This window comes from Colletotrichum fioriniae (genome assembly GCF_027942845.1).
Source record: "Colletotrichum fioriniae strain IMI 355084 chromosome Unknown scaffold_15, whole genome shotgun sequence".
In the NCBI taxonomy this organism is placed as follows: Eukaryota; Fungi; Ascomycota; class Sordariomycetes; order Glomerellales; family Glomerellaceae; genus Colletotrichum; species Colletotrichum fioriniae.
Window position 1 is genome coordinate 334,294 of NW_027076851.1, and position 26,054 is coordinate 360,347.

Here is a 26,054-nt window from a genome sequence, read left to right on the forward strand (position 1 = left end):
TCGTCGGTTGCAGCGACGATGAGGTGGGTGAAATGGTTAATCCGGCCGTGTCGCGTCGCGAATGGCAGGTGCGAGGTACTTTTTGGGCGATACGGGAAGGTGGAGGACCTGGGCGGAGGAAATCGCGTGCACGTCAGTGGTTTTTGGCCGAGATGGCGGCGCGTCCTATTTATGAGAAAGAACGAGCTTGGGAAGGGTGGCCCCCGGACAGCCGGTTATCTGGCCTTATCGGAGGAAGGCGCGCACTCGCGACTGGGCGACGGGTCCTGCTTCAGAAGGGGGTGCAGCCTGAAAACAGCGGCAGAAAAAAATAAAAAGTAGTGGCGTAGCGTTGGGCAGGAAGCCACGGGCCAGCGACGACGAGACGACGAGACGACGAGAAAGAGGCGGGAAAGAAGACCAGGGGGGGGAAGAGGTCAGAGTGGGAAAGAGTGAGGTGAGAGACTCAGAGGGAGAAGGTGGTCAGTGCGTCTGGGTGATCGACGACTGGGGGTGTGGATGGTTGAAGCCAGAAGGGTCAGGCAGGAAAGAGGTCCGAGTGGGAGGAGGCACGGAAGACGGGAAGGACTTGGGAAAAAAAAGAGGAAGAGATCGTGAATTTGGGAGGAAATGGTTGGAAGAGCAAGTTGAAGGAGGACGAGGGTGGACCGGGGGGAAGGGGGGCCACAAGGTGACATAAAATGCATATTTATGCAAGTTGTGGAGGCGCTAGCCAATGAGGTACTTCCTCAGCTCCCGGATCTGGCCTAAACGCGCGAGGCTGGGAAATGTGACTGGGGGCTCGGGATGCTATGTGGACCGTGTCTGCGTGGGACGTGGGAAATATTGAATGTGAGATGCAGGACGGGAAGGCGTCTTTTTCTTGTTGTGTTGACCGACCATTGAGGATTTGGCAGTCGAGAACGGGAACAATTATGAGATTGGGTACGGAGTACGGAGTACGTATGCATTACAAACTCACCTAAAGGAAGTTCGAGGCGTGTTTGTGATGCTTTGCTCTTGCCTTGTATCGTTTTGTTTCCTAGTGTCTGAACACACATCAGTGGTTAGCATCGGCATCGTAGTACAAGTAATGCAAGCTGAGGTGTGGCTGAGCTTGTCGATCGTGTAAAAGATGCGTGAGGCTGGTGGAGCAGTGAAGTCACGGAGCGCGACGCGGGCAACGCATCAAATGCAAGCTATCGCGACACCTTAGATTCCAAGCAGGAGGAGCCAGGCGGAACGCGCGACATCAATTCGCAAGCTGTGCAAGAGCAAACATGGTTTCTCATTTCTGGATGTACAATAATGGACCATAGGTGATGGTAGGTAGGGCGGTGGCAGATGAAGCCAACGCGGTCCGTCCGTCGCATCGGTAAAAAGGAAACGGCAATAGGGGAGATGCAAGCACCGGAGGAATAGCTCAACACGTCGTGTACGCGATGCAATCATGCAACTGGTGATACGGAGTAGTGAGAGTATCCGTGATAAGGTGAGGGCGTGTTTGATAGCAGTTGAGAAGAGCAGAGAAAGAATTGGCTTTGTTGGATGCGACGGGAAACAAAATCGGTACGTACCGGAATGGTCCCCAATCCAAGAAGAACCGAAGAACCAAAGCTCTGAGCCACTGCAGTCCGCACCGAGGTGTCTGTGTCTCTCGTAGGTCTCGTGACAGATCAGATGACCAGTGTCAGGTTTCTTTGGACTTTTTCCAGGACTTTTCTGCATCAGAAGCGCGAAATTCAGACTTCGGGGCCACTTCTTATTTGTAGGAACCCGCCAAGTCGCGCTGACCCCAGTCAGAGCTCGACAGATTACCCTTGCCAGGGCATACGACAGGGATAGCTGCAGTCTATGAACCAATCATGCTGTGATGGTGGATCGCGATGAGACAAATATGGCATAGCACAGAGAGACGAGACCAAGCCTTCCTGAGAACCGTGTCAGCCAATCAATAGCCAGCGCTCGTTGCGGCGCAAAAGCTCTGGATCGAGGGTAGCTGGACAGCAGCGTCCATGCCCCCAATCACCTTCTTGTTTGCTTGTGAGCTTCTCAAGTTCTGATGGTCCGGCCAGACTCTGTTGCTCTAGCCTGAGGCTTTCCACACCTTTGCGAATAGCTTCCTCCAGATCCCGGCTTACGCACTGTCGCGTCGCCGCTTGCTTGACTCAACCTGAAATTGCGTCGATTCTACTAGGCGTCCGAATTAGACAAACTGCGTGCGGCCCAGATCCAAAATGATCGAGCCGAAAGGTGACCTATAAACAGACTGCCCTTCATAGTCAGCAATGATCCCATCGCTCTTGATTAGTGTTAGTGATTTATGCAGGTGCCTCGCTCGACCTCAACCTCAACCACGATGGATACGAAAGAGCCTCCACTTACATAAGCAGTTGGGCTGGAGGTATCTCGGCAAAAGGTCTTTCCGACAGCCGAGAATCTCGCGATCCATCATCGATAGGAACAGCCCCACCTCGACTCATTATGTCAGCGAGACCCCCCGCGGGCGGTCATGTACATCCAGCCAGAAAAAAAAATGGTTGGCGGCAGAAAAAAAAAAAGTTCAAGCAGGTCTGTCGCTGCTGGACGAGAGGAATCCGATCACGACTTTCCCACCTTTTTTTCTCACCACCCGATTTCCTCGAGATACCCCCCCCCTAAAAATCCGTCACCATGTCATCCAGGCGGAGATCTTCCGGCAAATTCACGGCACCTGTCGTCAAGTCGACCCCGAAGGCTTCCAAGACCACAATTGACGAGAGCAGAGCCGCCGTCTCTGCGACAGACTCTCTGCAGGCCGCGCTTAAGGGCAACGCCAACGAAGCGATTGAGATTTCTTCCGGCGAGGAGAGCGATGAGGATGTTTCAGACGAGGAAATGGAAGGCGCCGAGGTCGAGACCGGCAACGCAAAGGAAGCTTCAAACGGCACTGCCACAGAAGAAACCATCACACAAACCAAGGCCGATGCCGAGACCGGCGGCGCAGAGGAGGAGGAGGCAGGGTCGCCCACCTTTGGCGAGCTGATCCGCGGCACGATCGACGTCCCCGCCATGCTCGCGCAACAAGACGATGCCAGCAGCAAGGCCCTCGTCTCGCAGTCATCAAGAAAGGGCCTCGAGCCCGTGTCGCTATCCTCTCTGAGCACCGTCCTCACCCAGGCGCTCAAGACCGACGACACCGACCTCCTCGAGAACTGCCTGCAGACCAGCCAGCCCGAAGGCATCAAGCAGACGATTGAGCGCCTCGACAGCAGCCTCGCCGGCGTCCTCCTTACCAAGCTCTCCGCCCGCTTCCACAGACGGCCCGGTCGCGCGGGCAGCCTCATGGACTGGGTCAAGTGGACGCTCATCGTACACGGCGGCGCATTGGCGGTCCAGCCCAAGGCCCTGGAGCGGTTAGTCGGGCTACAAAAGGTACTCAGCGAGCGCTCGCGCGGTCTGCCGAGCCTGCTCGCCCTCAAGGGCAAGCTGGACATGTTGCACGCGCAGATGGAGCTCAGGAACGGACGGCCACGCAGGGGTGACGCCGCGAGACAGCTCGAAGATGCGGATGACGAGGACGACGACGAGGAGGAGGGTGCCATCTACGTCGAGGGCGAGGAGGACGCCGAGACGGTGTTGAACGGCGCAAGGAATGCGCTCCTGGGAATCGACGATGATGACGATGAGGTCCTTGCTGCCAACGGCTTCGTCGGCGACTCGGACGACGAAGATGATGAGGAGGAGGTTGCTGCGGCGGAGGATGAGAGCTCGGGCGAGGAGGTTGTTGACGAGGACGAGGTCGACCACGACGATGTTGAGGATTCGGATGAGGACGACGACAGCGACGCGGAGGCGGCACCGCCGACAAAGGTTCAGAAAGTTGCTTCTTCGTTCGCCAAGAGAAAATAAGGGGGTCAGTCGGCTTCACGGGGCGTAGAGAATGGCGGGGTAGAAACGGCACATAGACTTGGCTTGGCCGACAATTGACATAATATTGTGCAATAGGGCAGAGATTGCGTCGTCTGGAGTTCTTGGTCAATCAAAATCAATGGGTATTTGGCAAGCAGCATCACATTATGGTGAATTTGGTGATATCTCCCTGGCTGGTCAATGGAGAGAGAGCATTTGCGATGTGAGAGTCAACAGTGCCATTGAGCCTCTCATGTGATCGAGGTCATCTTCTGACTCTCGGGAGAGTAGAGTCGTCAATTCCCCGGATTGTTAGAATTCTTAGGGTTGCCAGGATTGCCAGGATCGCCATCGATTCAGAAGACATCGCGAGTAGAACTCGCATTCTCGGACTTCTCGCACCGATGAGACCCGGCTCACCGGCTCACCACGGCTCCACATTCCCGCTTTGGGAAACGGAGCCACGAACCTCCATGGTCCATCTCCACCGACGATCTCCTCTACAACACCATCCCCGCCAACCACGCGCAAGAGATGCAACCTCATTCAACCCCGATGCCAATTGAACCAGTGAGGATGAAGCACCATGAAAGGCCATCATATTCTACCCCTTCCTCGACCCGTATGCCCGGTATCGCGGGGGTGCCGGTGGTAACTCTTCCAAAAAGCACATAAGAAGCACCTCCAATCCCGCCTTAAGAACAATACACCCCCTTGGCATCTTTCCCCAGATCGTATTTCCAAGACGCACAATCACCCAAGGTCCCTCCAAAATGCGTCCTCACCTAGCCTGGGCAACAGCCCTCCTCCCAGCCCTCACAACCGCCGCCTCCCTCAACACATCACAACCGACTTCGGCCCCAACCCCACAAACGTCTCCTTCTACCTCTACGTCCCCGATTCCCTCATCCCCAACGCACCCCTCCTCGTCTTCCCGCACTGGTGCCACGGCAACGCGACAGACGCCTTCAACTACAAGCCCTGGCGGCCCCTAGCCGACACCCTCGGCTTCGTCACGATATACCCCTCCACGCCCCACACCGCAGACTACTGCTGGGACGTCTCCTCGCCGCAAACCCTCTCCCACGATGCCGGCGGCGATTCTTTGGGAATCGTGAGCATGGTTCGCTGGACTCTCCAAAACTACGACGTCGATCCGGACCGCGTCTTCGTCACTGGCGTGAGTTCCGGCGCCATGATGACAAACGTCCTCGTCGGGGCGTACCCGGACGTCTTTGCGGCGGGCTCGGCGTTCGCGGGCGTACCGTTTGGGTGTTATGCTGCAGACGGATTCGCCGTGTGGTCTGACGACTGCGCGAGCGGGCGGATCACGCACACCGGGGAGGAGTGGGCTTCCATCGTGGAGGCTGCGTATCCGGGGTACACTGGCCCGAGGCCGAAGCTGCAGGTTCTGCACGGGGACGTGGATAATGTGCTGAATGTGACGAATTTCTACGAGGAGATCAAGATGTGGACTACGGTGCTGGGGACCGGGGCCACGCCGACGGAGGTTGTGGAGGATGATCCCGTTGCAGGATGGACGAAGAGTGTGTATGGGACGAAGGGACTGTTTGAGGCGTTTTTGGCTCATGGGATTGATCATAATATTCCCGATCAGGCGAATGAGGTTATCAGGTTCTTTGATTTGGATTGTGTTGGAGAGAGTTGCTTTTCGCGAAAGTCGTTGCCTGTGCCGGGGACTTGTGCTAGGAGACGGGGCTCGTCGAAGGCTTACTAGACTACCTTGGATATATTGAAAATGGAAGGGCGAGTAATGGCCATTTGAGGGGGCATTGAGCTTATAATCATGCCATGTATATATGCTCCATTGATGACTTATGCTGACCGCCATCTTGAATGATCAGCATTGGCGACTTGAGTCTGCGCTCTACGGCTGCGGCCTTCTCGGAGACGAAGCCAGCTTGATACTGGATGCCACTAGACAATTACTCATAACCAAGACCGATGTATAAAGGAGATTGAGCATGGGATTTATTTCAGCCAATCTAAAAAAGAGTTCACCCCCCCCCCCCCCTTCGGTGCTAAACTGGGGGCTACATCTCTTAGTGCTCATGCTAGGAAATTTGGTGCTCATACTAGGATTCGAACTCGGGGACTCGCTAAGTCTGTCGTCGAGCAGGCTGGTTGGCGTATAATTGACTGTTAACCATGAACCACTCCATCACCCAGCCAGTTTGACCTGGACCGACGACCTAGACAGGCGTCTGCTGGCTGGTGACGGGAATGGAATGGACGGGGCCTAAATGGCCTTCTCACGGCAAGATCGGGAAGGTACGGTCTTGCTCATTCTCCCAAACGTATTCCACGGAAGATGAGAATACTTCCAAGCATATCTTGCATTGACTTGCTAGGTATCTACCAACAAACACCAGACTGCGTATGCCCAAAACTCTTGACATCATTCCAAGCCGGCGCCTTCTTCGTCTCATTCAGCACAACCATGGCACAATGCTTCGCATGCTCCCCACGCATGAACAACCATATCCGCCTTGGTCCCCAAATTCAGCGCCGCAGCAGCCTGCAGCAAAAGATACACGCAGTGCGTCATATGGTGCCCAACAGTCGTCCAAGCCGGCGTCAAAATCTCAAACTCATCCAGCTCGTCGTCAGAAATCTCCGTCCCCGGCTTGCCGTCATCGTCCCTGTAGAAGCGAAAGGTCGGCTCCTCCTCGCCGCCGCCCAGGGCTTCAAAGACGGCTTGTCTGGCGTGTTCGAAATCTTGCGTGCAGGCTGGCGGCATCCATCTGTTGTGCAGCTTGTTGAAGGCGCAGCCTCTCCGTTTGGCTTCGAGGGTCGAGTTACCGCACCAAAAGTGTCCTTGGGCGACTTGGGCTTCTTTCATCCATTTTAGGACGTTGTTTTCGCCTTCTTCTGGTTGGGGGTAGTCTTGTCGACTTGGACTTGGGGCTGAGAGTGGGAGCCAGGAGAAGATCAAGGCTAGTAGGAGCAGTGCTGTAGCACAACGCCATCTCCAGATGGAGGTTTTGCTTCTTCTTAACTCTTGCGCCCATGCATCGCCTGCATCCCCTTTTTCGTCAGAGTTGTCTAATGGTATATATTGTAGGTTTTCAGAGGACCACCATCGGTGTTTCTTGTTCGTGTTTTGGGTGCTCTTCAGATGTCCTTGCCCTTCGGATGATCTTCCTCGATGTTCCTCTCTGCGCAAAGGTGATTCATCCATCATGAACACAACCCGACGAGGTTATTTGTTCTGTTGGGCGGGCTCCGCTATAGATGCCTCACATATAACAACTGTGTGGTTTGAAACGTGATTCGTCTTTTCTTTGTGGAAAGCTCTCAATTATCACAATTAACTCAGTCAAGGTCGTCTGATAGTTGACAATCTCTAGATAGGCTATTTCAATACCTAAGGTGGGCTATTATCATGTTGAACTATTATTGTTCGTTCAATTAACTTTCGGTCCGAAGACTGTTAGTGGCCAATTCGGACCGCAGTTGCTCCACCCAAGACTAAGTTGGTACTTCAGAGTTGAGATAGTCTTATGCACGGTTCAGGGATCAGGTGCGTCAGCGACACCAAGTCGTTAACTCCGGGATGATGCAATTCCTCTCCATCTCTTATCAACAACTTCTGCCGACCATCGTGCTTTCTCGCTTTTCATTCAATACATGCCCCTCTTTCACCGGTAATCACCATGTCATCCCTCACGTTGTTCCATCTGATTTCTCATTGCCCGTGGTTCCGTGCTGATGGCTGCGCAACCGCTTGAACTACACGCCTCACCGGCATTGTCGCCGGTCATGCTCGAAGACACGAATATAATATCCCGCCAGCGGAGTCGATCAGCAAAGGGATGCCTTACCTGCGCGCGATCCAAGGTCAAATGCTCAGAGAATCGGCCTACATGCCATCGCTGCAGTCGTCTACAGCGGCATTGCCAATGGCGCGGGAACCATATTCCCCTCCGGGAGCGAAGGCGTGGGTTTGGCCCTGTCAAGTCTCGCCATGAGTACGTTCCTCCTCCGATCTTGCCGTCGAACGGCATCACCAAAAATACGGCCCAGGATATGGTAGAACGCGGCGAAAGTTCCCTTGGTTGGGGTGGGAGTCTCCCCTTGACGCCAGTAGAAGAGATCGAGTCGACGAGTGCGACTGATCCCGTTCTAAACCACACCACGCGCTCTGACGAACGTCTGATATTGGAGGTCATGCTCAGCCAGAATACGGCGGCGTCACCTCAGGCACTACTGAGCGCTCGACATATACCGTCCCGGTGCTCGGTTCTCTTTGGGCCCTTAGAGCAGGACGCTCTCTACTTCTTCGAGAATGTCTTCTCGAAGTGTACTCCCAAGACCTTTCTGTGGTCTAAGCTAGCCATCCTGCTTCATCATGCCTGTGAGGACGCGACGGTGATGCACTTGCTGCTGGCTTCATGCCTTGGTACCGTCGCCCGGAGTCACCCGGACCGTACGGTGTTGTTCACGGCCAAGTCTCATTTCACGTTGGGCACCAACAACTTTGTCGGCGGGATGCAAGAGCCGACATGCAATCTCGCAAAAGCTCTGATGGTCTTCTGGCTCTTACAACTCACGTACCGTGCAATTTGGGACGATAAGTGTCTTCAGGCTATGGAAAAGCTCAGCTCCGCAATAGCAAACTACATTGACAAGCATCATCTGTTGAAGCTTTTTGATCCCGGGGAGAGCCCCTATGGGAGTCTATCTAGCGGCACGTCTTCTGTAAAGGAGTCCGCCGCCGACTCGCTGTCTCTGCCCCTGGCACTACCTGCGAACAAGAGTCTTGTCGCGAGTCTCCTGCTCTTCGTAGCGTACGAGGACCTGGACTCAGAATCTTGCGGCATTGGAGGCAACGTTTCTCGCCTGGTGCTTTCCGGCAATGACACATCACGCTCCCTGTTTGCCTGTTCTCGAAATGTCCATGCTGATTTCTTTGGCTCCTTGTATCCATGCGAAGAGCTGATGGATGACGTGGAGCGATCGAAGCCCCTGGAGCTTCACTTTCATGCCAACGTTTGTCTCGCGCAATTGCATCGAGTCCAGGCCTCCGGCGGTGATATAGAAAAGCTGAAGGGCATAGTGATCGCGCTTCATCGTCTAAAAGAGGTAAGATAATAGTCCATGTCTTGATTTAACCTCAAATCATACCTTGTAGACCACACGTTGGCCTGGCCAATAACAGCGGCTGACTTCTGGGGGATGAATAGGAACATTTAACTATTTTCCGCATGGCAGAAGTCCCAAATCCAGCCGATGCAAAGTTGATCACATCATCTTACAGCATTGTGTCTCATTTCAATGCTGTTCTGGTCTGTGTCTTAATTGCCATGATTTCTGCTTCATCATCCAAATCGATTCAACGGGATCTTGCCTTCGCCAAAGACGACCTCCTCCGCGTGATTTTCCGGATGATTACACAGAGGCCAGATAGACCGTTCATGTGGCGGAATCAATGGGCAGTGTTCATCATGGCGAGAGAAACAGATGAAGCAATTCATCGGGATTGGTTGCTACAAATGCTTGGTAATAGCAGCTACGCTATGCTACTGAAAGAAGGCAGAGAGCGGAACTCAGATGTGCTAGCTTAGCTATCAAGTACTCTCGATCAAACCCCGTTGCCACAAGAGCAAAGTTTCCTGACAGGTGTGCTGATCCGAGAGGAATCCTTTGTAATAAGAGACATCTCCTCCTCGAGAGAAATCTTCAACCTCCTCTCTGTCACGGACTCTTCGAACTCGCGCTGAATCTTGGATGCAACCTCATCATCGGTCAAGACAGCCCATGCGGACCTTGCTAGAGCCTTGGCAATAATAAGAGTTCGCTCATGTGCTGATTCGGCTCCTGCAGCTTCCGTGAAGCCGGCAGTGTGGTTACCCTGCCCTTCCTTGGTCTCGATCCCGTAGATCGGGTGGATGACAGGCACAACGCAGCCAACGTTCCCTTGGTCGGTGGCGCCAGAGATCACCTCCTTCGTGTCCACATTGCACCACATGGGAACGCCCAAGTCTGCCGCAGCCTCGGCAAATACCAGAGAAAGCTGCTTGTTCGGGCGCAAAGGCGCATAAAAGACATCGTACTCGACCTGCATCTCGCAGCCCGTAGCGATAGCGCCAGCCCGGTAATTCGCAATGACGCGGTCTCGCAGCTCCTTGGTCTTCTCAATGGTTGGCGCACGCACGGTATAGTCTACGGCAGCAAAGTCGGGAATGATGTTGCTCTTGACGCCGGCATCTGTGAAAATGCCATGAACAGTGGAATCCTTTGTCATCTGCTGCCTCATCATGCTGACGCCGTTATAGCCGAGGACAGCAGCGTCGAGAGCATTCACGCCCTCCCAAGGCGAAGCAGCAGCGTGTGCAGCCTTACCCTTGAACTGGATTCTGAAGCTGGTGGCGGAGACATGGTTCACAAACACGTCACCGTGGCGACCTTCGTTGCCATAGGTAAAAATGGGGGCTGGGTGTGCCATCACGCAGGCCGCGACGCCGTCGTATGCTCCTTTGCCGACGAGCATGCCTTTGCCGCAGCCACCTTCCTCGGCCGGAGTACCTAGGAGTCTCACACGTCCAGGCTCGCCGGAAACCTTCAGGGCGGCGACTGTGGCGATGAAACCGGCCAGGGATGCGGTTGCGATGAGGTTGTGGCCGCAGGCGTGTCCTATTTCAGGGAGCGCGTCGTACTCGGCGTTGAAAACGACGAGTCGGCCGCCTTCTCCGTATTCTGCCTCTAGAGATGTAGTAATGTCGTATGCGTGAGGGGTGACTTTGAAGCCAAGCTTCTTCAATACTTCGACGAGGGCATCGTGCGCGTGGAACTCCTCGTAGTTTAGTTCAGGATGATGGAATATCTACAATGCCGAAGCCAGGGTCAGCTAGAATGCACGCAATTACGGTCAACTTTGTGCTTACGTCCCTTGGCGGGACACAAACGGCGGTCATTGGGACTACTCACGTCTAAGTCGACGTCTCTCAACAAGGTTTTGGCATCGCTGATGGCTTTCTCCATCGCATCGGCAATCTCAGGGGCAACCGGGGCAATGGTGGCCATGATGGGGACGAATTGAGATTTTAAAGGAAAGACTCGAACATTCATGTTGGCTTGGTAGACTGGAGGTGAAATGGTGCTCTCTGCCGTTTGTTGAACAGGTCGGACTTCATAACCGAAAATGCGGACGAGAGGTTATCTTTAATAGAAAAAACAGGTCTCTTCAGCACAGAACTGATTGTATCTTAGTGGCCTTGTTTCCTTCTCGTAAGGATGATGGAGCATGATTGCGACATGTTATGCCCAGATTGTCGTCGAATCAGAACCTGGACCCTGTATGAGATGTCGTTGATGACTGGCCAGAATTGCCGATGAAGATAATCGTTGACTCCACATCGCTCCCTAGGAAGCTGATTGTGATATGGCAGCCCAGTAGCATTCCTCCATTCCCAATAACCCCGGAGATTCGTGCCTATCCGGCTCTGAGCGAATGTTCTGAGTAAAGGAATATATACCTGCCCTCTACCACTGAGAATAAGATTGGCGATGCAGTGACAAGAAGCGAAGGACGCGCGCGCGGTGACACTAGGTATTTCTACATGCAACAATGGCAATTGTTGATTTACGTTGATGTAAACATTGAACCTCTGTTTCATACATAAAAGATAATCTCAAAAGCGCCAACGCCATGCGTGATATAAGCTTTTGTCAACGAATCCTTAGTGACAGTATGTCAAACTCATCAATTTCATGACTACTATTGGGATCCGCCGTCTTTTCCAGGGGTCGGTGGAAGCGGCTTTATCAGACGCCTTGTCCGCCTACTACCTTCATCTTCGTCTTCGCTATATTGTGGCCCTGGAAAATAGCCTCGACCATAGGCATAACCTCCATTTCTGACGTGTCTCTGCTGATCCTCGAGAGCCACGACGTTGTTAACGTAATCGCTGTACCTATGCATAGTTGCTTGCTCTCTAGTCCTGGCTCTCTGCCTGCCCCAGACGACAAGTATAAGAAAGACGAACACTATGGCAACTAAAGAGATGCCTGCGATTGGGCCTGGACGTATGTGGGTCTTGTAATCGTCGCCGATTTCTCGTTTGATATGGTACCTCGAGGTGATTGAGGTTACGAGAGCTATTCGAATTTTGAAGGCATCCAGGATGCCGAGAGCGGCTGTCAAATTACCGCTATTGGAGAGGGGAGACATCTTGATCGTCAAAGGATCTTCTTGCTTCGATGAAATAAGTCGAGTAATAGATTTTGAGCCGTCTTATTAAGTCCGGTGTAGATTATCGTAGCCCTATCGACATTCGGAAAAGTAGTTACCAGTAGTAGTGAAAGAAATGGCGAATCTACGTATTCATGTATAACAAGCACACTTGTAGTCTGGTCAGTCTCCTCGCAGCTAATTTAGAGACGTAAGGAATTCAAGGCTGATTGCCAAACCCTGGCAGACTCAGGTAAAGCTCTCGTCAACGGATTCATTGCCTCAAATCGGGCAGAACGCTCTGCCCGGAAGGCTGAACCAAGTCTTCCGATGGCAAACAATGGCCAGACGATATTGACGGTTGCTCACATTCCTCACCACTTTGATTCGTTAGGACATGCTGTGCTGCCAGGATCAGCGAGCCTGCCGCCAACCAACGCTGCATGCTGATGGTTACAGCCCCTACCTCACTTACACCGCCACAGCCACAAATTCTGCCTATTTGGCTTGGCTGACTACTACTTCTGCCCGAGAGTAGTGAGATGCACGTTTCGGAAGAGTTAAGAATGCCGAGAAGCTAGACCCGGGGCAAAGTCGCATTGCGGGATCTGATGAAAATTGAGCGGCTGATACAGTCAAGGGCGTCACAATGGAAGTGATGGATGACGGTCAACCTAGCAGCAGCAAATTCCATCAGGCAGTGGAAAAAGAACATATTCACGTGGTAGCTTTCCTGGCTACTCTATCTGCGGTCTCAACTATTGTCAAGTTCAGTCCCTGCGACCAAGAAAATTACAATGCCTTGAGCTTCTCCTCCTCCTTGAGCTCGTGAACCAAAACGCGAGGGCCCTTGGGAATTATGAGCGGCCCAGTAATCCCCAGCACTCTCGTCCTTGCACCACCATACCCCTCCTTGAACCTAGACACCCACGTGTCCGTCGTGCTGAAGAATGCGCCGTGCGTCCTCGCGCTCTGGTCCCAGTACAACCTCCTGAACCAAAGGTGCAGATTCGGGTAGTCGTTCCGGATCGTGCCCAGATTACACATAAAGATCGGGACATATGCAACGTCGAACCGGGCAATCGTAGGAAACAAGCGGACATCAGCCTCAGTAATGTGATCGCCGGTCAGGAAAGGCCGGTCCTTGAGAATATCCTCCAAGCGATCTAGCGATTTGAACAAGGCGTCGACGTTCTCCTCGTAAGCGGACTGCGTGAACGCAAACCCGCTCTTGTAAACACCATTGTTGACCGTATGATACACCCACTCATTAATCTCATCAATTTCCTTACGCTTCGCCTCAGGGTACAGGCCCCCTCCGGGTCGACTCCCCTCGCGATCCGCCTCAGGAAGGAGGTGATCGAACTCGGTGTAAAGCATACGGATGATCTCGCTAGACTCGTTGCTGACGAGAGTATGCGACTTCTTATCCCAGAGGACAGGCACCGTGACCCGCCCGTCATAGCCGGGACTCGCTTTGAGGTACAGCTCCTTGATCGTCATAAAGCCGTAGACGGGGTCGCGCGGGAGGACGCCGAATTTTGCTGCCTCGGGGCTGTCTGTGAAGTGCCAACCCTCTTTTCCCATGCCCATGTCGGCGATGTAGAGGTCTACGACGTCCTCGAGGCGTTTGAGGGCGCGGACGATCATGACGCGGTGACACTGCGTTTTGTTAGCGGGGCATTCACTTTGATGTACATGAGGACTTACCCAAGGACACCCGGGGCTGACGTAAAGAGCATAGCGGCCCTTCTCAGATGGAAACTTGGAGTTGGCATCTTTCGCGATGAAGTTGCGGAATTGCGCCTCCGTGCGCTCAAAACCTCCGCCTTTGCCGGGCTGGTACCGGATGGGGTCTTTCTGCAAGGAAGGGATTAACGTGTATGCTTTTGGTGTCTATAGTTGTATGCAACCGTACCTCTTCACTCATATTAATCGTGTGTTGAAGTAATAGCTCTATACTATTATGATAGAAAGCAGGTCGGATCCTCGCTAGTCAATGAGTGTGCGATACCAGATCTCATATATGTTGATGGGTTGATACAACTTGAGTCGGTGGGATTCCAACTGCAGTGGTATTATGTGGCGTGATGAGGGGTCTGCTATTAGCGTACCTAGGACTGCTTTGTTAGGAAGCATATCAAAGGAGCAAACGTGCTTCCACAAAGTAGGTGAACATGACGTAAAAATAGACTTCTCCAGCCTCCAGAGCGGGGAAGCTGCATCAATCCCGCGCGGTTCGGAACTCCGAGCGCTCATGGCGCGCGCGACCAGGAGGTGTAGTTTGGGATGAAAGCTCATTTGTCAGCTTTGCGTTCACGAGTCCAAGTTTGTAAGCTCGTTGTATCGTAGGAACAATATCTCCTCCATAGCCTTTTTATCTAGTGGATCCTAGGACACCGCCTATCTTCATCTGGGTTGACTGTATGTTGATTTCGTGGTATCGGTAGAGGTTTTCAACGTTTCGAGGCGTTCGAAGAAAAGTACCCTCAAGTTGGCAACAGCAAAGTAGAAGAGATGCATTGAACTGCATGTTACATGTAGAGGCCGACGCCTGATATGCATCATGAGCAGTAAGTAGTTAGCTTGCGACTCTACCAATGTTTCATCACCTCACAGCTGTTGCGAGCCAGACCTGGATACTACTTGGATACCCACGTTCTCTCGTGAGAGAGAGTATGAGAAGTTATTCCATCAATTGCTAGATGGCCTCAGCATATACATCTCCAGTCTTTCTCTATTCCTGCTCCTTCTAAGATCTACAGAGAATATGAAGAGGGAAGAAATGGTTTAGTCATAAAGGAGTAACCCTCACAGTAACTTCTCCTCCTCACTAAGCCCAGCTTTCCAAGCCTTGTAATCAAACCCAAGCTCCTCCAACGTCGTAATCTCATGCCTCCTTTCCCCCAGCTTCCTCGAAGCAATCTTGATCAAAGGGAAACGCTCCCTCGTCCACCGCTTCTCATCATCCCAGTACGGCGGGATCTTTCCCACACCATCATTCTCCAGACCCCCCCTCTTCTCCGCCTCTAAGCTTCGCGCGTGGAGCATATTGATGTACTCCAGATCCTTGGGGAACGCCAAGTTATGCAGCATCTTACTCTCCCCCTTGTCCTTGAGCACCTGCGCCTCCCACTCCCTCATCTCGCCGCGACTCGGTAGACGCAGACGATCCGCCCACGCCCGCGCGACGTACGCAGCCTGGCCTTCCGACACGGGGAACGGCACAATGCGCTGCGGGATGCCGGCGAACGCGAGCGTCGGGTCATCAATGTAGAGTAGGTGCTCGTACAGATTCCGCGCGTAGGCGCCGTCCGTGACGACGGGAGGTGAGAGATCACGGAGGAAGGGGAAACTGTAAAAGTAGCCCGTGCAGAAGACGACGCCGTCAATCTCAGATTCGGTCTCACCGTTGGCGAAACGGACTTGTCTGTTTTTGGGGATAAATTTGAGGATTTCGGGGACGGGTTTGGCCCAAGACGAGCGGTCTTCTGCGGGGGTATTGGGGACTGTCTTTTCGGAGACGATGATGGGAAGGGCGCAGACTGTTGAGATTTGGGCGCTTAGGTCTATGCCCGAGGCTGAGTTGCCGACGATGATGACTTTCTGTGATGAGTGTGAGTGACTATCATTAGATTAAGCGGTCATGGTTCGTCGCACTTTTCCCTTGTACTGTTCGGCATTCCTGTAGAACTTAGAGTGTGAGATGGAGCCTGGGTGTGCTTTATCAAACTCGGCAAGGCCAGAGATGTCTGGGATGAAGGGATCATTGTAGTGTCCGCTCGCGACGAAGACGGCATCAAACTGCGCCTTGTTCGTCTCATTTGTCTTGAGGTTCAGGGTTTCAATCTCCCAATAAACCTCACTGCCGCCGAAAGATTTTCTGACAGAGAGGATTTGAGTAGATAAAGAGATGATGGGCTTCAGCTCCTCGGCATAATCTTCAAGATACTTCTTCACTGTCTGGTGGGGAGGGAATAGCGAGGCATTCGAGGGGAACTTTTTATCCGAGTAATTCATGAGTGTGTGGGGGATATTCGTCTCCAAGTAATCATACACTGGAGAGACGAATTGCTTGGCATCGTGTCCCTCAACGGCGATGGCTGTGTCCGGGTTCTTGGTTGGTTGTGTCCTGGGGATGCTGAAGTCGCCGTCAATAACGTTCAACGGGCTGTATGTCCAGACGCCGCCGACGGTATCTCTCTGCTCAAATATCTGGACTTTGGAGAACTTCTTCTCCGCTAGCAGGTACCTGTTGAAGTGCAAATAAAGTAAGTAGGTGTAAGGCGTTGGGCTCGTCGGCTGGGGCCGGATCGGCGGGCTTACTTTGCGGCGGCCAGGCCGCACGGTCCGGCGCCGATGACGGCAACCCGGTCAATGTTAAGTTTCTCTTGTAGGTACATGGGCGACATGATGGCGGCGGAGTCTGGCCGGGTCTGGACGCGAGGAGGGGTTGTAAAGAAGCGAGAAAGCGACAGTATGGAAGGGTATCTGTGCAGCACCACTGATGAAACCCTCGGACGATGACGATAAAAAGAAGACTCGGCTTTATGGAAATAGAAAGAGTGACTAGCAACTCTGAGCGATTTGTGCTTTATGCTCCGCATGAGCATCAGGCGATTTACACTCTTGGGTCTTAGATTCCTGACGAGAGTATTCGTACAGGAGGACTACAGACGAACCTTGGTTCGGCGATATGCTTCTGCTGGTCGGACGAACGGCCCACCGAGTCGCAGCAAAAGGAATGACTGCCAACACGAGTCGGACTTGGCCCGACCACGCCAGTGTCAGCGCCAGCGCTATTTGTGCGTGTCGGGGACATGCTGGGCGGGTGGGGGGAGATCAGAAGCGCTTCGGAGAGTCTGGCAGTTCTTGAACACATCTTTCTTATGCAAGTCCGTATCTGACTACCGTTTCTCCAGTTTCTCGGCTCTGTCCAACTGTATTTGCTTTCAAGTACTCCGTAGTTGGTGCTTCAATAAAGATCTCAGTTGCCGACTATCAGAATGTAACAGCACGACCCCAGCTGCCGGCCGGCCCCTTATCTCTCACTCTCACACTCACTCTTCCTCGGTTCCTCCCCCTCAACACGAAGGGAAGATTATTAGGAAATATTAACTCCGAATGACGCATCCCCGACAGCGGGGCGAAACTGGGCCGACTAAACCAGAAGAATCGCTCTAAGGAGACTCCTCATTCGTCGCCCCTGAACAGACCGCGGTAATGGCGTGCTAAACGCCCGCTTGAGTCGTGCTCTTTCACCATCGGCAACTGTCTGGTACTGTGGTACTTTTGTGCTGTGCTCCTGGGCTTTCTATCCGCATTGCCGGCCGGTTCATAGTCTCCCAGTCCCAGACTCAGTGACTGGATTGCTATCGGATCTGCGCGGAGAGTGACCTGGGCAGAAGCAGAGATAGTGTGTACACGTACCTAGGTACGAGTAGTGTGTAGTAAGGCAGGACAGCCTCGTTGCGACGCTGGGGAGGGGAGAGAAGAGAATTTTCACTCTTCTTCTCTTTGCCAAAGAAATGAATATCACTCAACAAATGACGGCCATCATGCTACGCGACCCGTAGCCATGGAACCGCACAGCCGCTGAAGAACTATCACTGCCTCTGCCCTGCAGATGACGATCCATTGAGCAAGTGAAGCAAGGTAACAACAAGCGGAGAGGTTCCCGACTCAGTTCCAGTCTCGCTTCTGTTCGAAAAAGGATCCCCCATCCCACACTCCCACTCCCAGCCGACCAACCGGTTGTGTATGCGACGTGTCCAGCGAAGAAACGCCCCAGAGTTCCCCGACAGCCCCGACACGAAACGGGCGTTCACGTCGGCGTCTCGCCGTCGCCCAGTCCCTCCTATCCCATTTGGCATTGCCGCACCGTCGCAATGTCGCCCGAACACATCAGATCAAATATTCATCGCTTTCGCGTCCGACAGACATCCCCATCCTCGCCAGCCCTGCGCCGCTCGGCTTCTCCCCCCGCCGTACGCCCTGCACTGCCGCCCCAGACGCCGTCCTCAGCAGTCCACCCGGGACCTCCGGATGCCGTCCCCGATGTCTCATCGTCAGCAGTAGCAGGAGCAGCCATCGCGGCGTCAGTCTCGGGCTCGGCCCCGGCGCCGCCGTCAGGACCAATCTCACCGGCGCTGACAGGTCAAAGTCCTACCGCAGTTGCTGCCGGCGCCAATATCTCCACCTCCGTGGCAGCTTCAGTAGCACCAGCAGTAGGCGCTGCACCGTCATCCATCTCGGCATCGTCGCCAAAGGTCGCCCGCGATATCCCCGCCTGTGACCGCTGCCGCAGCTTCAAGAAGAAGTGCAGCCGCACCTTTCCCATCTGCACCCTCTGCGCCAACGCGGGACACAAGTGCTCCTTCTCTACGCCAGCGGCCTCCACCGCCGCCCAGACGCATCATCTGCGCGCCCGGATAGAATGGCTCTCGCGCTTCATCAACGAGAACCTGCCCGTCGCCGGCGCCCCTGGCGTAGAGACCCTTGATACGGGCACGGATATCGCCTCTGTCTTGGGATCCTCACCGGCTGCTACTACGACTACAGCCGTCGGCCAGCCGATGGAGATTCTTCCGGCCACGCCGGCGGCGAACGGAGCCACGCCTGGGTCTATTATCAGTGCAGAGAGTAATCGCGCGGAACCGCGGGATACATTCGCCGTGCATCAGCAGCCGCTTGGTACGTCGGGATCGGTCCTCTTTGATCAGAGGAGTCTCGCGGTGAACATAGACTCGGAATCATCGTCGTCAAGGGGCCATGATCATATGCGAGCTCTTCTGCAGCCGGCTCCCGAGCCCGGAAGGATCCTTGGTATTGAGAGTCTTCGCGATGGAGAGGGCTTCACGTCCTCGAGCCTGCCTCGCGACGCTATTGCTCGGAGGTTCGTTGACGCCTACTTCCGGAACGTCAACCGGGCGTACCCATTTGTCAATAGGACAAAGGTCCTGCGAGACCTCGAGTCATTGGGTGAATCATCTAAGCGTCGTAGAGATGCCGATTCTACGCTACTCTATCTCATCATGGCGATTGGGTGCACCACCCTGCAGCGCGCCGGCCAAATACCCAACGACACAGCTTCCAAGTTCGATGTAGCCTACGCCGACATCATCCAGGAATGTCTTGTCAGAGAGGATCTCGAGTCAATCCAGATTCTTGTCCTGGTGGCACTGTATTCACTCTTCGACCCAAAGGGCATCTCAACGTGGTCTATAGCAGGCATCGTCTCCCGCCAAGCCATGCTCCTCGGATTGAGCAGAAGATCCTCCGAGGACAAGAATTTATCGGCTATGGATATTGAACTACGTCACCGTCTCTTCTGGAGCATCTACGTCCTGGACCGAATGATGGCCATCTCCCTAGGCCTTCCCGTAGCCCTCATCGACGAAAACGTCGACGTCCCGCTACCAGGCCTCACAATTGAAGAGTTCGCCTCCCCAGACCGTCAACACTTTGCCTCCATCCTTCAGACAAATCGCCACGTCATCCAGCTCAGGCAGCTTGAAGACCGCATTCTCAAACAGATCCACACTCGCAAACAACCCGAGGTCGCCGCACTCTCGCAAGCAGACAGGCGCGCCATAGTACAGAACATCCGCTCCGAGATTGAGAACTGGTATAGTAACGGGTGCCTCGTCTCTCCCCTGGAACCAGACAACGTCCCCATCCACAACTCCGTTACCTGGCTCAGTGCGCGGTACTACCACCTTCTTCTCCTCCTCCACTACCCCTGCCACTTCAACTCGTGCGGCACCATCGTGTCCGCCGTCGAGCTGCTGCGCTTCGCCCAGAAACACCTCCAGTCGACCTCGGTTCTCCTCCAGCAGCGCCAATTACCCTTGAACCGCGTCACGCTGTGCCGCCTCTTCCCCGTCGGTCTAGTCTTGATCCACAGCTTCATCGCCTGCGCTGCAGAATGTACATCCTTCTCCGCGCGCGACGAGGTCGCCGTCATCGTCAGCATCCTTGAGGCTTTTCCCGAGGGCTGGAACCAGGCGCGCCAAGCCGCCCAGGTCTTTCGTCAGTTCATGGGTCTCATTTCCGGCGTGCCCAATAATGGCTACACGACGCTGCACTTTCCCGGTAACAACAACGTGTACGGCCATGGCGGCGGCCAGTTCTCATCTAAGGAGTCGTACCAGGCAATGGTGCGGCCGCTCATCACGCGGCTCGTCGCGCTGATGCAGGAGGTCCTCGGCCGGTCGACCTGTTATGCCTTTCACGAGTTCCCGGACGATTGTGGTGGGCAGGCTTCGGCGCCGGCGGGGTTCAGGGGCCAGACTGCGTTCTCGCCCACGGGGCCTACACGGCACTCGGCGGCGGTGGGGAACGATGAATCGGCCATGGACTATGGTTGGGGGTCGTTGGAATTGGGGTTTCTCTGATATGATCCTGTGTTGTAGCCGGCTACTTATTTTACTTTCCTTAGTACCTAGATACCTTAATGTGTTAGAGCGACGAATCAAGTTTGATTTTACTGGCACCTCTGAATATTCGTTGCGTTCCGCTATCCTGGCGTGGTGTCTTGGCTTCTAAATTGGATGTTGCCTGGGCTTGTTTGGATCCCTCCTCAGGATAAGAACGGGTTCTTGTTCCGCATCTTGAGCCGTGGCATATCCACCGTGAGGCAAGGGGGCTTTGCTCGAGCAATAAGACGGAGCAGCCCGTCAAGTCTCCGGAGATCGCTCTTAGCAAGGGGGGCAGGGAATGAATCTTCTACGGAGTATCAAAGTGCCGTGACAGTCATTCTTGATCCTACCTTCTGACGGCGTAGGAAACAGCCTGGGCCCTCTTAAAACCGCTTCGCAAATGTCCGGATAGTCTTGACATTATTGACCTACTTAGCAACTAGACCGCATTCCCTTCTCAGCAATCATCCCCATAAAGTTGAGCTCCGCCTCCATAGCCTTAGTTCCAGCACCCATGGGGCTAGCCGTCGGGTACAGAGCCTCCAACTGCACCTCCTTAGTATGAATCTTAGGTTCCTCCTTGCTACCAACCATCATGATCTCGAGCACGTTGCCGTTGCCGTACTGTTCCTCCGTCAGCAGCGAGAACATCGCGTTGGCAAGGTCATCGGACGACAGAGCGAGGTCTTCAGCTGGCAAGCGGTCGCGGCAGAATTCTTGGTCAAAGAGGGGCGTCTGCGATTATATCAGTCTCTGTGGTCATGTCAACAAACTTGTAGACTGCCAAGATTCACGTACCCTCGTAGGTCCGGGACAGATGACGGAGTTCCTGATCCCCACCAACTTCTTCAACCCCTGAAGCGACTTGACAACGCTGAGGACAGCTGCCTTGCTGGCAAAGTAAAACGGCGTCTGGATGGAGTGGATATAGCCGCCCATACTCGACACCCAGAGCAGATTCCCCTTGACCTCGCGATTTTGAAGCCAGTAGTCGATGGCGATCTGTGCAAGCCGGATGGGGCCGATGGTATTGACGTTGAAGATATGGTACGATCCCACCTCGGCGTCTGCATCATCCTTTGATTCGGGGGAGACGCCGGGCGGGTTCCAGAAGGACGACCAGGGCGGCTCAAAGATGCCGGCGTTGTTGACGACGATGTCGATGCGGCCGAACTTTTCGAGGGTCGCGGCCCACAGAGATTTGATCTGGGCCCAGTTTGTCGTATCTGTTTTGTGGAAGGCGGCTGAGGGCTTGTCTGCGGATGGGGACGGATGGGGGAAGTTTGCGATGGTGGTTTCGGCTTCTGGGCGGAGGGCGAGGTCTGCGATCATTACCGAGCAGCCTTCGTTAAGGAGACGCTGAGTGATGGCTAGACCGATGCCTAGAACGATCATGAATTTGATGTTAGCCAGTGATCGAGACCTCTCCGATCAAGACCCAAGGGCATCGTCACTGCAGGTCAGGTAGAGATGGAGACTAGTTACTTACCAGATCCAGCTCCTGTAACCAGGGCTACCTTTCCCTTGACCTCGTATTCGATAGCCATGGTCAGTCGTCAAAGTGCGAGCTTGATGGTATGAGTTCTAAGGGCGGGTCTGACGCGCTTCTGTCTGTTGGTAAATCAAAATCTCACAGTGATCAAGTATGCTCCTTGGCACAAAGAAAAGATCAGGAAAAAGGGAGAAAAGGGGGTCAATTACATGACTTGCTAGGTGACATCAAACTGTTGCCGGATGGTCTTATAGGATGAGGATCTTCGCTCCGGGGCCCTTTTTCAGATAGTATGCTCAGGAAGGTCAAGACGGACGGACTTTTCAGAAGGATGGGCGGTCAACGACAAGGACCCCGACTCTAGTTATCTTCAAGACGACGACTTGCTTTAACCCCGCGTTCCTGCATACATCCCCGGCTCAGCTGTCAACGGGGTTGATGCGGGCGGGTGTTGGGTCAGACCATCCGCGGGCCGCGTATCCATCCTGTTGGGCTTCGAATGTCTATGCACTCCGACCCGCATAACTTATACATAATATGTTAGATATTCCGAGGCCGAATACAATCGTAATCAAGGATATTAGCCAAAGTCCATATTCCACGAACTTTCAGGCAACGAGAACTATTACCTTCAACACCTTGACTGGAAAGCCAGAATGCATTACATGCGAGACCGAAGAAATGTGCTATCTATGAGCGGAGTAGTCCACCTCGCTCCCTGCTTCCCACTTGCCAAGATGCTGTTGGTGCTGGGTTTCCATATGCAACCTTTCGCTTTGACGTCTCCCATCCCCATGCCATATGTCCAGGGCCCCTGTCAAGTACCGCATCCTATCACACAACCAACATCCCACACTGGTGCATCTGCCGGGGTGTTGGAATCCGTCTAATTCTCCAACAGACTTTTTTTATTGACCCGAGCTTGACGTATTCGTACCTGACGCGGTTCGCAGCTGAATCAGGCAAACGCACATGGGAAGACGCTCCTTCGAGTCCAGGCCAGGGATGTCAGGGACCAAGATGCGTTAGAGAACTTTGGTCCTCCCATGAGGGACTACGGTCATTACCTCCACTTCAGTGGCAAGGTTTGCTGTCTGTACATTTTCTCCGAATCCCTCTTCACTACTAGTAGTTGTCTTTGCAGGATGTAGACACCAATTTCGACTCCTCTTCCATACTCGTCCTAGAGAAATTCCCTCGATTCGGCCTCAGCTACTACGAAGTCGACGGAGCGGTAGCGTCATGTCGAATGTGGCCGGAGACGATACGTGGCAGGCCATCGAGCCTCAGGGGCTCGCATTGGGGCTTCTGGTCACTACCGTCACGTTATCGATCCTAACGACTATCGTCATGGCTATGCGCATGTTCATTCGATTCAAGACGAACAAAATCGGTTCAGACGACTGGGCTATGTTGACAGGATTCGTAGGTAGACTATGTCCTGGTGGGCGGTAAGGGGGCTAACCGCGAGACTGTCTGTTTAGTCTGTCAACTTGGGCCAATCCGCCGTTGCGATCTACGGGTCTTTCACCGGCATAGCGAGCAGAGATGAGACAATGAACCAAGCGACGGGCATTGAGGGCTACAAGGTAATGTTGTCATGGCCCAGAGCAGACCTACGAGATAGAGTACGATCTGTAGCTTCTAACTCTATGTTGCCAACGAAATCTAGACCCTCTTGATCTGGCAAGCCTTCTACGCAGGTAGCTTGTGCTTTATCAAGTCCAGCATCTGCATTACCCTCATGCGCATCACAAACCAGAAAGCCTACCTCTGGATCCTGCGAGGATTGATAGGCCTCTCCTTCTTGATGAGCGGTTCTGGCCTAATCGTCATCTTGAACCAATGCCACCCCCTCGACAGGTATTGGGACAAGAGGATACCGGGAACCTGCTGGCCACCCATCGTGGCCACCGCGCTTTCGTATGGAGCCTCTGTCGCCAACGTCATCACCGACTTCAGCGTTGCGGCGATTCCGTTCTTTCTGCTTCGACATGTGCAGATGCGATCTCGGCTCAAGTTCTACGTACGGCTCATTCTGGGATTGGGTCTCTTGTAAGTCTGGCACCTTGGGATCTCTGCCAAATGCAGGGAATGGTTTCCATGAGGCTTTGACTAATCGCTTTTGGTTTTAGAGCTGGCATCGCGAGCATTATCCGAGTACCTTTCACGAATGCGTACATGAAAGCCAGCGACGTTCTATGTAAGAAAGACTGCACAACCCGATCATTCTGCTAAAATCCATACAAGGCAGCACGCTGACAATTCTGCAACTGTGTAGATCACGCAGGTAACATAGTTCTCTGGACAATTGTCGAATGCGGCCTGGGCATCATTGCTGGTTCGCTACCAATGCTACGAGCCTTCTTCAAACGATTGGCCAAGGATACCAGCACGCAGGAACCCTACAACCGTTCAGGCGACACAAATCTCGTAACCTTTGGACAGGGCAAGGGACGACAGGGTCCGATATACGAAACGGACCTAGGGGTGACGGTGATCGGGGGAGCAGGGGATAATGAAAGCAACAACAGCAACCATGACGACGATGCGGAGAGCACGCGGCGAATCATCAAGGTTACGAGAGAAGTACGGCATAGCGTTACTGAAGAGAATGAGGCGACGCCGGCCAAGAGGTGACGGAAGATCCGTGAAAAATAATTGTGTCTGTAGAAAAAGATTTATACGTGCCCAAGTAACATTACCCCATTTGAGTAAGATGCAGAATTTTTCGATAGAAGTGCACCATGGTCCTTCAAGTCATAAGGCATGATGTCGTTGCAAGTGGTATTCGTGTGGAACTCATATCGAAGAACCACAGCCTCATGCTGACATTTTGCAGTCAGAGCTTGACAACCACATTGAGACTAGATGTCCAAGTGTTTGCGAATCTCTCCCAGGACCACTTCCGGCTTTTCGGCATGGACACCATGATTAGCGCCCTCAACTAACAGAAGTCTAGCTCCAGGAATCCTTTCAGCAATCAATTTGGAGTTTTCTGCAACGTTTCATGGTCAGCATCGGCCAAGCTGCTTGGCAACTTTGGCAAAGTTCTTACCGGGAGGACATATCCAATCCTTGTCGCCCACGACTACCAAAGTCTTCGCTGTAACTTGAGAGAGTTGTTCAGTGTAATCAAAGTACTTCTCTTTCTCGGAATAGAGATCATCTGGGTTGATTGTCAACTAGTCTGGACATTTCTCAGATTTACCGTCAGTGTAGAATTTCACTTACTGTGAGATTCGGCGACGTAAACCCCATCCAGATTGCTCTTCAGCGCTGCATCAGGGTCGAAAGTTTCCCTATACAGCGGCATCATGGCGAAGTAAATCAACTGAAACTCGCGATCGCTCTCATATGCCCCAAAGACTTTGTTCTTCAACATGTCGACAGAGAAGCTAGGAACTTTGTGTATCCTCGCCTCCAAGGTTTTGATGGCCCCGGCCTCGTCTGGTGGCGATGTTGTCAACGCTCAGCCCTTCTAACGCTCGCCGAGGTTCCACGACTCACGATGATGAGACGGTGCAGTCCCTCTGAGAACCAGATGCGACACTTTCGGGGCGTACTTGATGGCATAGTGCTGCGCTAGGAAACCGCCGAAACTACCGCCGCAGATGATGGCCTGACCATCACCGATGAAATGCTGTCTTACCGCGTCGATGTCATCGACAATTTGCTCAAAGGTGTAAGGCTTAGTCAAAGAACTTTGACCATGTCCACGGTAATCGAAGGAGAGAACTCGAATCTTATCGCTCAACTGGCTGTAAATTTTGAAGTCGGATTTATGATCACCTGGATAATGCCAACCCTTGGTCAGCAAGCTCGTCTTCTCACATTGAGCTTTCAATTGATGTACCCATTCCGCGGCCACCATGTAACGTGATCATGAGCGGTGCCTTTTCTGGTCCAGCTATGCGGTATGCCAGACGGGCACCGTTGATGTCTATAAAGTCAATCATCTTGTCTTGAGGACCGACCCAGTGGTTTGGAAGTAATGCTGGTTTTCTCAGAAAGTGGGCGTTAGAAACCCCCAAAGTCCACGTAATTGGTTACTTCTTTGCCTATGAACTTCACAGCC

At 53.4% G+C, this 26,054-nt stretch overlaps 9 protein-coding genes across 9 annotated transcripts; 4 read left to right on the forward strand and 5 right to left on the reverse strand.

The window, feature by feature from the left end:
* Nucleotides 1-2,652: 2,652 nt before the first annotated feature.
* Nucleotides 2,653-3,870, forward strand: UTP5 (Small subunit (SSU) processome component; the record flags this gene model as incomplete). Its single annotated transcript, XM_053189319.2, has 1 exon — nt 2,653-3,870. The coding sequence occupies one exon, from the start codon at nt 2,653-2,655 to the stop codon at nt 3,868-3,870; it is 1,218 nt and encodes a 405-aa protein (XP_053053307.2).
* Nucleotides 3,871-4,494: 624 nt separating this feature from the next.
* Nucleotides 4,495-5,496, forward strand: N0V96_010635 (uncharacterized protein; the record flags this gene model as incomplete). Its single annotated transcript, XM_053189318.2, has 3 exons — nt 4,495-4,501; nt 4,602-5,417; nt 5,489-5,496. 3 exons carry the CDS (start codon nt 4,495-4,497, stop codon nt 5,494-5,496), a joined length of 831 nt encoding a protein of 276 aa, XP_053053306.2.
* A 3,979-nt stretch (nt 5,497-9,475) lies between these two features.
* On the reverse strand, nt 9,476-10,962 carry N0V96_010636 (uncharacterized protein; the record flags this gene model as incomplete). Its single annotated transcript, XM_053189317.2, has 2 exons — nt 9,476-10,717; nt 10,822-10,962. The coding sequence occupies 2 exons, from the start codon at nt 10,960-10,962 to the stop codon at nt 9,476-9,478; spliced, it is 1,383 nt and encodes a 460-aa protein (XP_053053305.2).
* Nucleotides 10,963-12,856: 1,894 nt separating this feature from the next.
* N0V96_010637 (uncharacterized protein) lies at nt 12,857-13,994 on the reverse strand (the record flags this gene model as incomplete). The annotated part of the gene is made up of 3 exons (XM_053189316.1): nt 12,857-13,726; nt 13,775-13,924; nt 13,983-13,994. 3 exons carry the CDS (start codon nt 13,992-13,994, stop codon nt 12,857-12,859), a joined length of 1,032 nt encoding a protein of 343 aa, XP_053053304.1.
* An 881-nt stretch (nt 13,995-14,875) lies between these two features.
* On the reverse strand, nt 14,876-16,476 carry FMO1_2 (monooxygenase; the record flags this gene model as incomplete). Its single annotated transcript, XM_053189315.2, has 3 exons — nt 14,876-15,670; nt 15,725-16,316; nt 16,391-16,476. The coding sequence occupies 3 exons, from the start codon at nt 16,474-16,476 to the stop codon at nt 14,876-14,878; spliced, it is 1,473 nt and encodes a 490-aa protein (XP_053053303.1).
* Nucleotides 16,477-17,952: 1,476 nt separating this feature from the next.
* STB5 (Rac GTPase-activating protein BCR/ABR) lies at nt 17,953-20,460 on the forward strand (the record flags this gene model as incomplete). Its single annotated transcript, XM_053189314.2, has 1 exon — nt 17,953-20,460. One exon carries the CDS (start codon nt 17,953-17,955, stop codon nt 20,458-20,460), a length of 2,508 nt encoding a protein of 835 aa, XP_053053302.2.
* Nucleotides 20,461-20,916: 456 nt separating this feature from the next.
* Nucleotides 20,917-22,031, reverse strand: N0V96_010640 (uncharacterized protein; the record flags this gene model as incomplete). Its single annotated transcript, XM_053189313.1, has 3 exons — nt 20,917-21,219; nt 21,283-21,866; nt 21,974-22,031. The coding sequence occupies 3 exons, from the start codon at nt 22,029-22,031 to the stop codon at nt 20,917-20,919; spliced, it is 945 nt and encodes a 314-aa protein (XP_053053301.1).
* Nucleotides 22,032-23,326: 1,295 nt separating this feature from the next.
* Nucleotides 23,327-24,035, forward strand: N0V96_010641 (uncharacterized protein; the record flags this gene model as incomplete). The annotated part of the gene is made up of 3 exons (XM_053189312.2): nt 23,327-23,401; nt 23,461-23,565; nt 23,649-24,035. The coding sequence occupies 3 exons, from the start codon at nt 23,327-23,329 to the stop codon at nt 24,033-24,035; spliced, it is 567 nt and encodes a 188-aa protein (XP_053053300.2).
* Nucleotides 24,036-24,843: 808 nt separating this feature from the next.
* Nucleotides 24,844-25,935, reverse strand: N0V96_010642 (uncharacterized protein; the record flags this gene model as incomplete). The annotated part of the gene is made up of 5 exons (XM_065759014.1): nt 24,844-24,974; nt 25,035-25,145; nt 25,211-25,426; nt 25,487-25,768; nt 25,833-25,935. 5 exons carry the CDS (start codon nt 25,933-25,935, stop codon nt 24,844-24,846), a joined length of 843 nt encoding a protein of 280 aa, XP_065612324.1.
* Nucleotides 25,936-26,054: the final 119 nt, after the last annotated feature.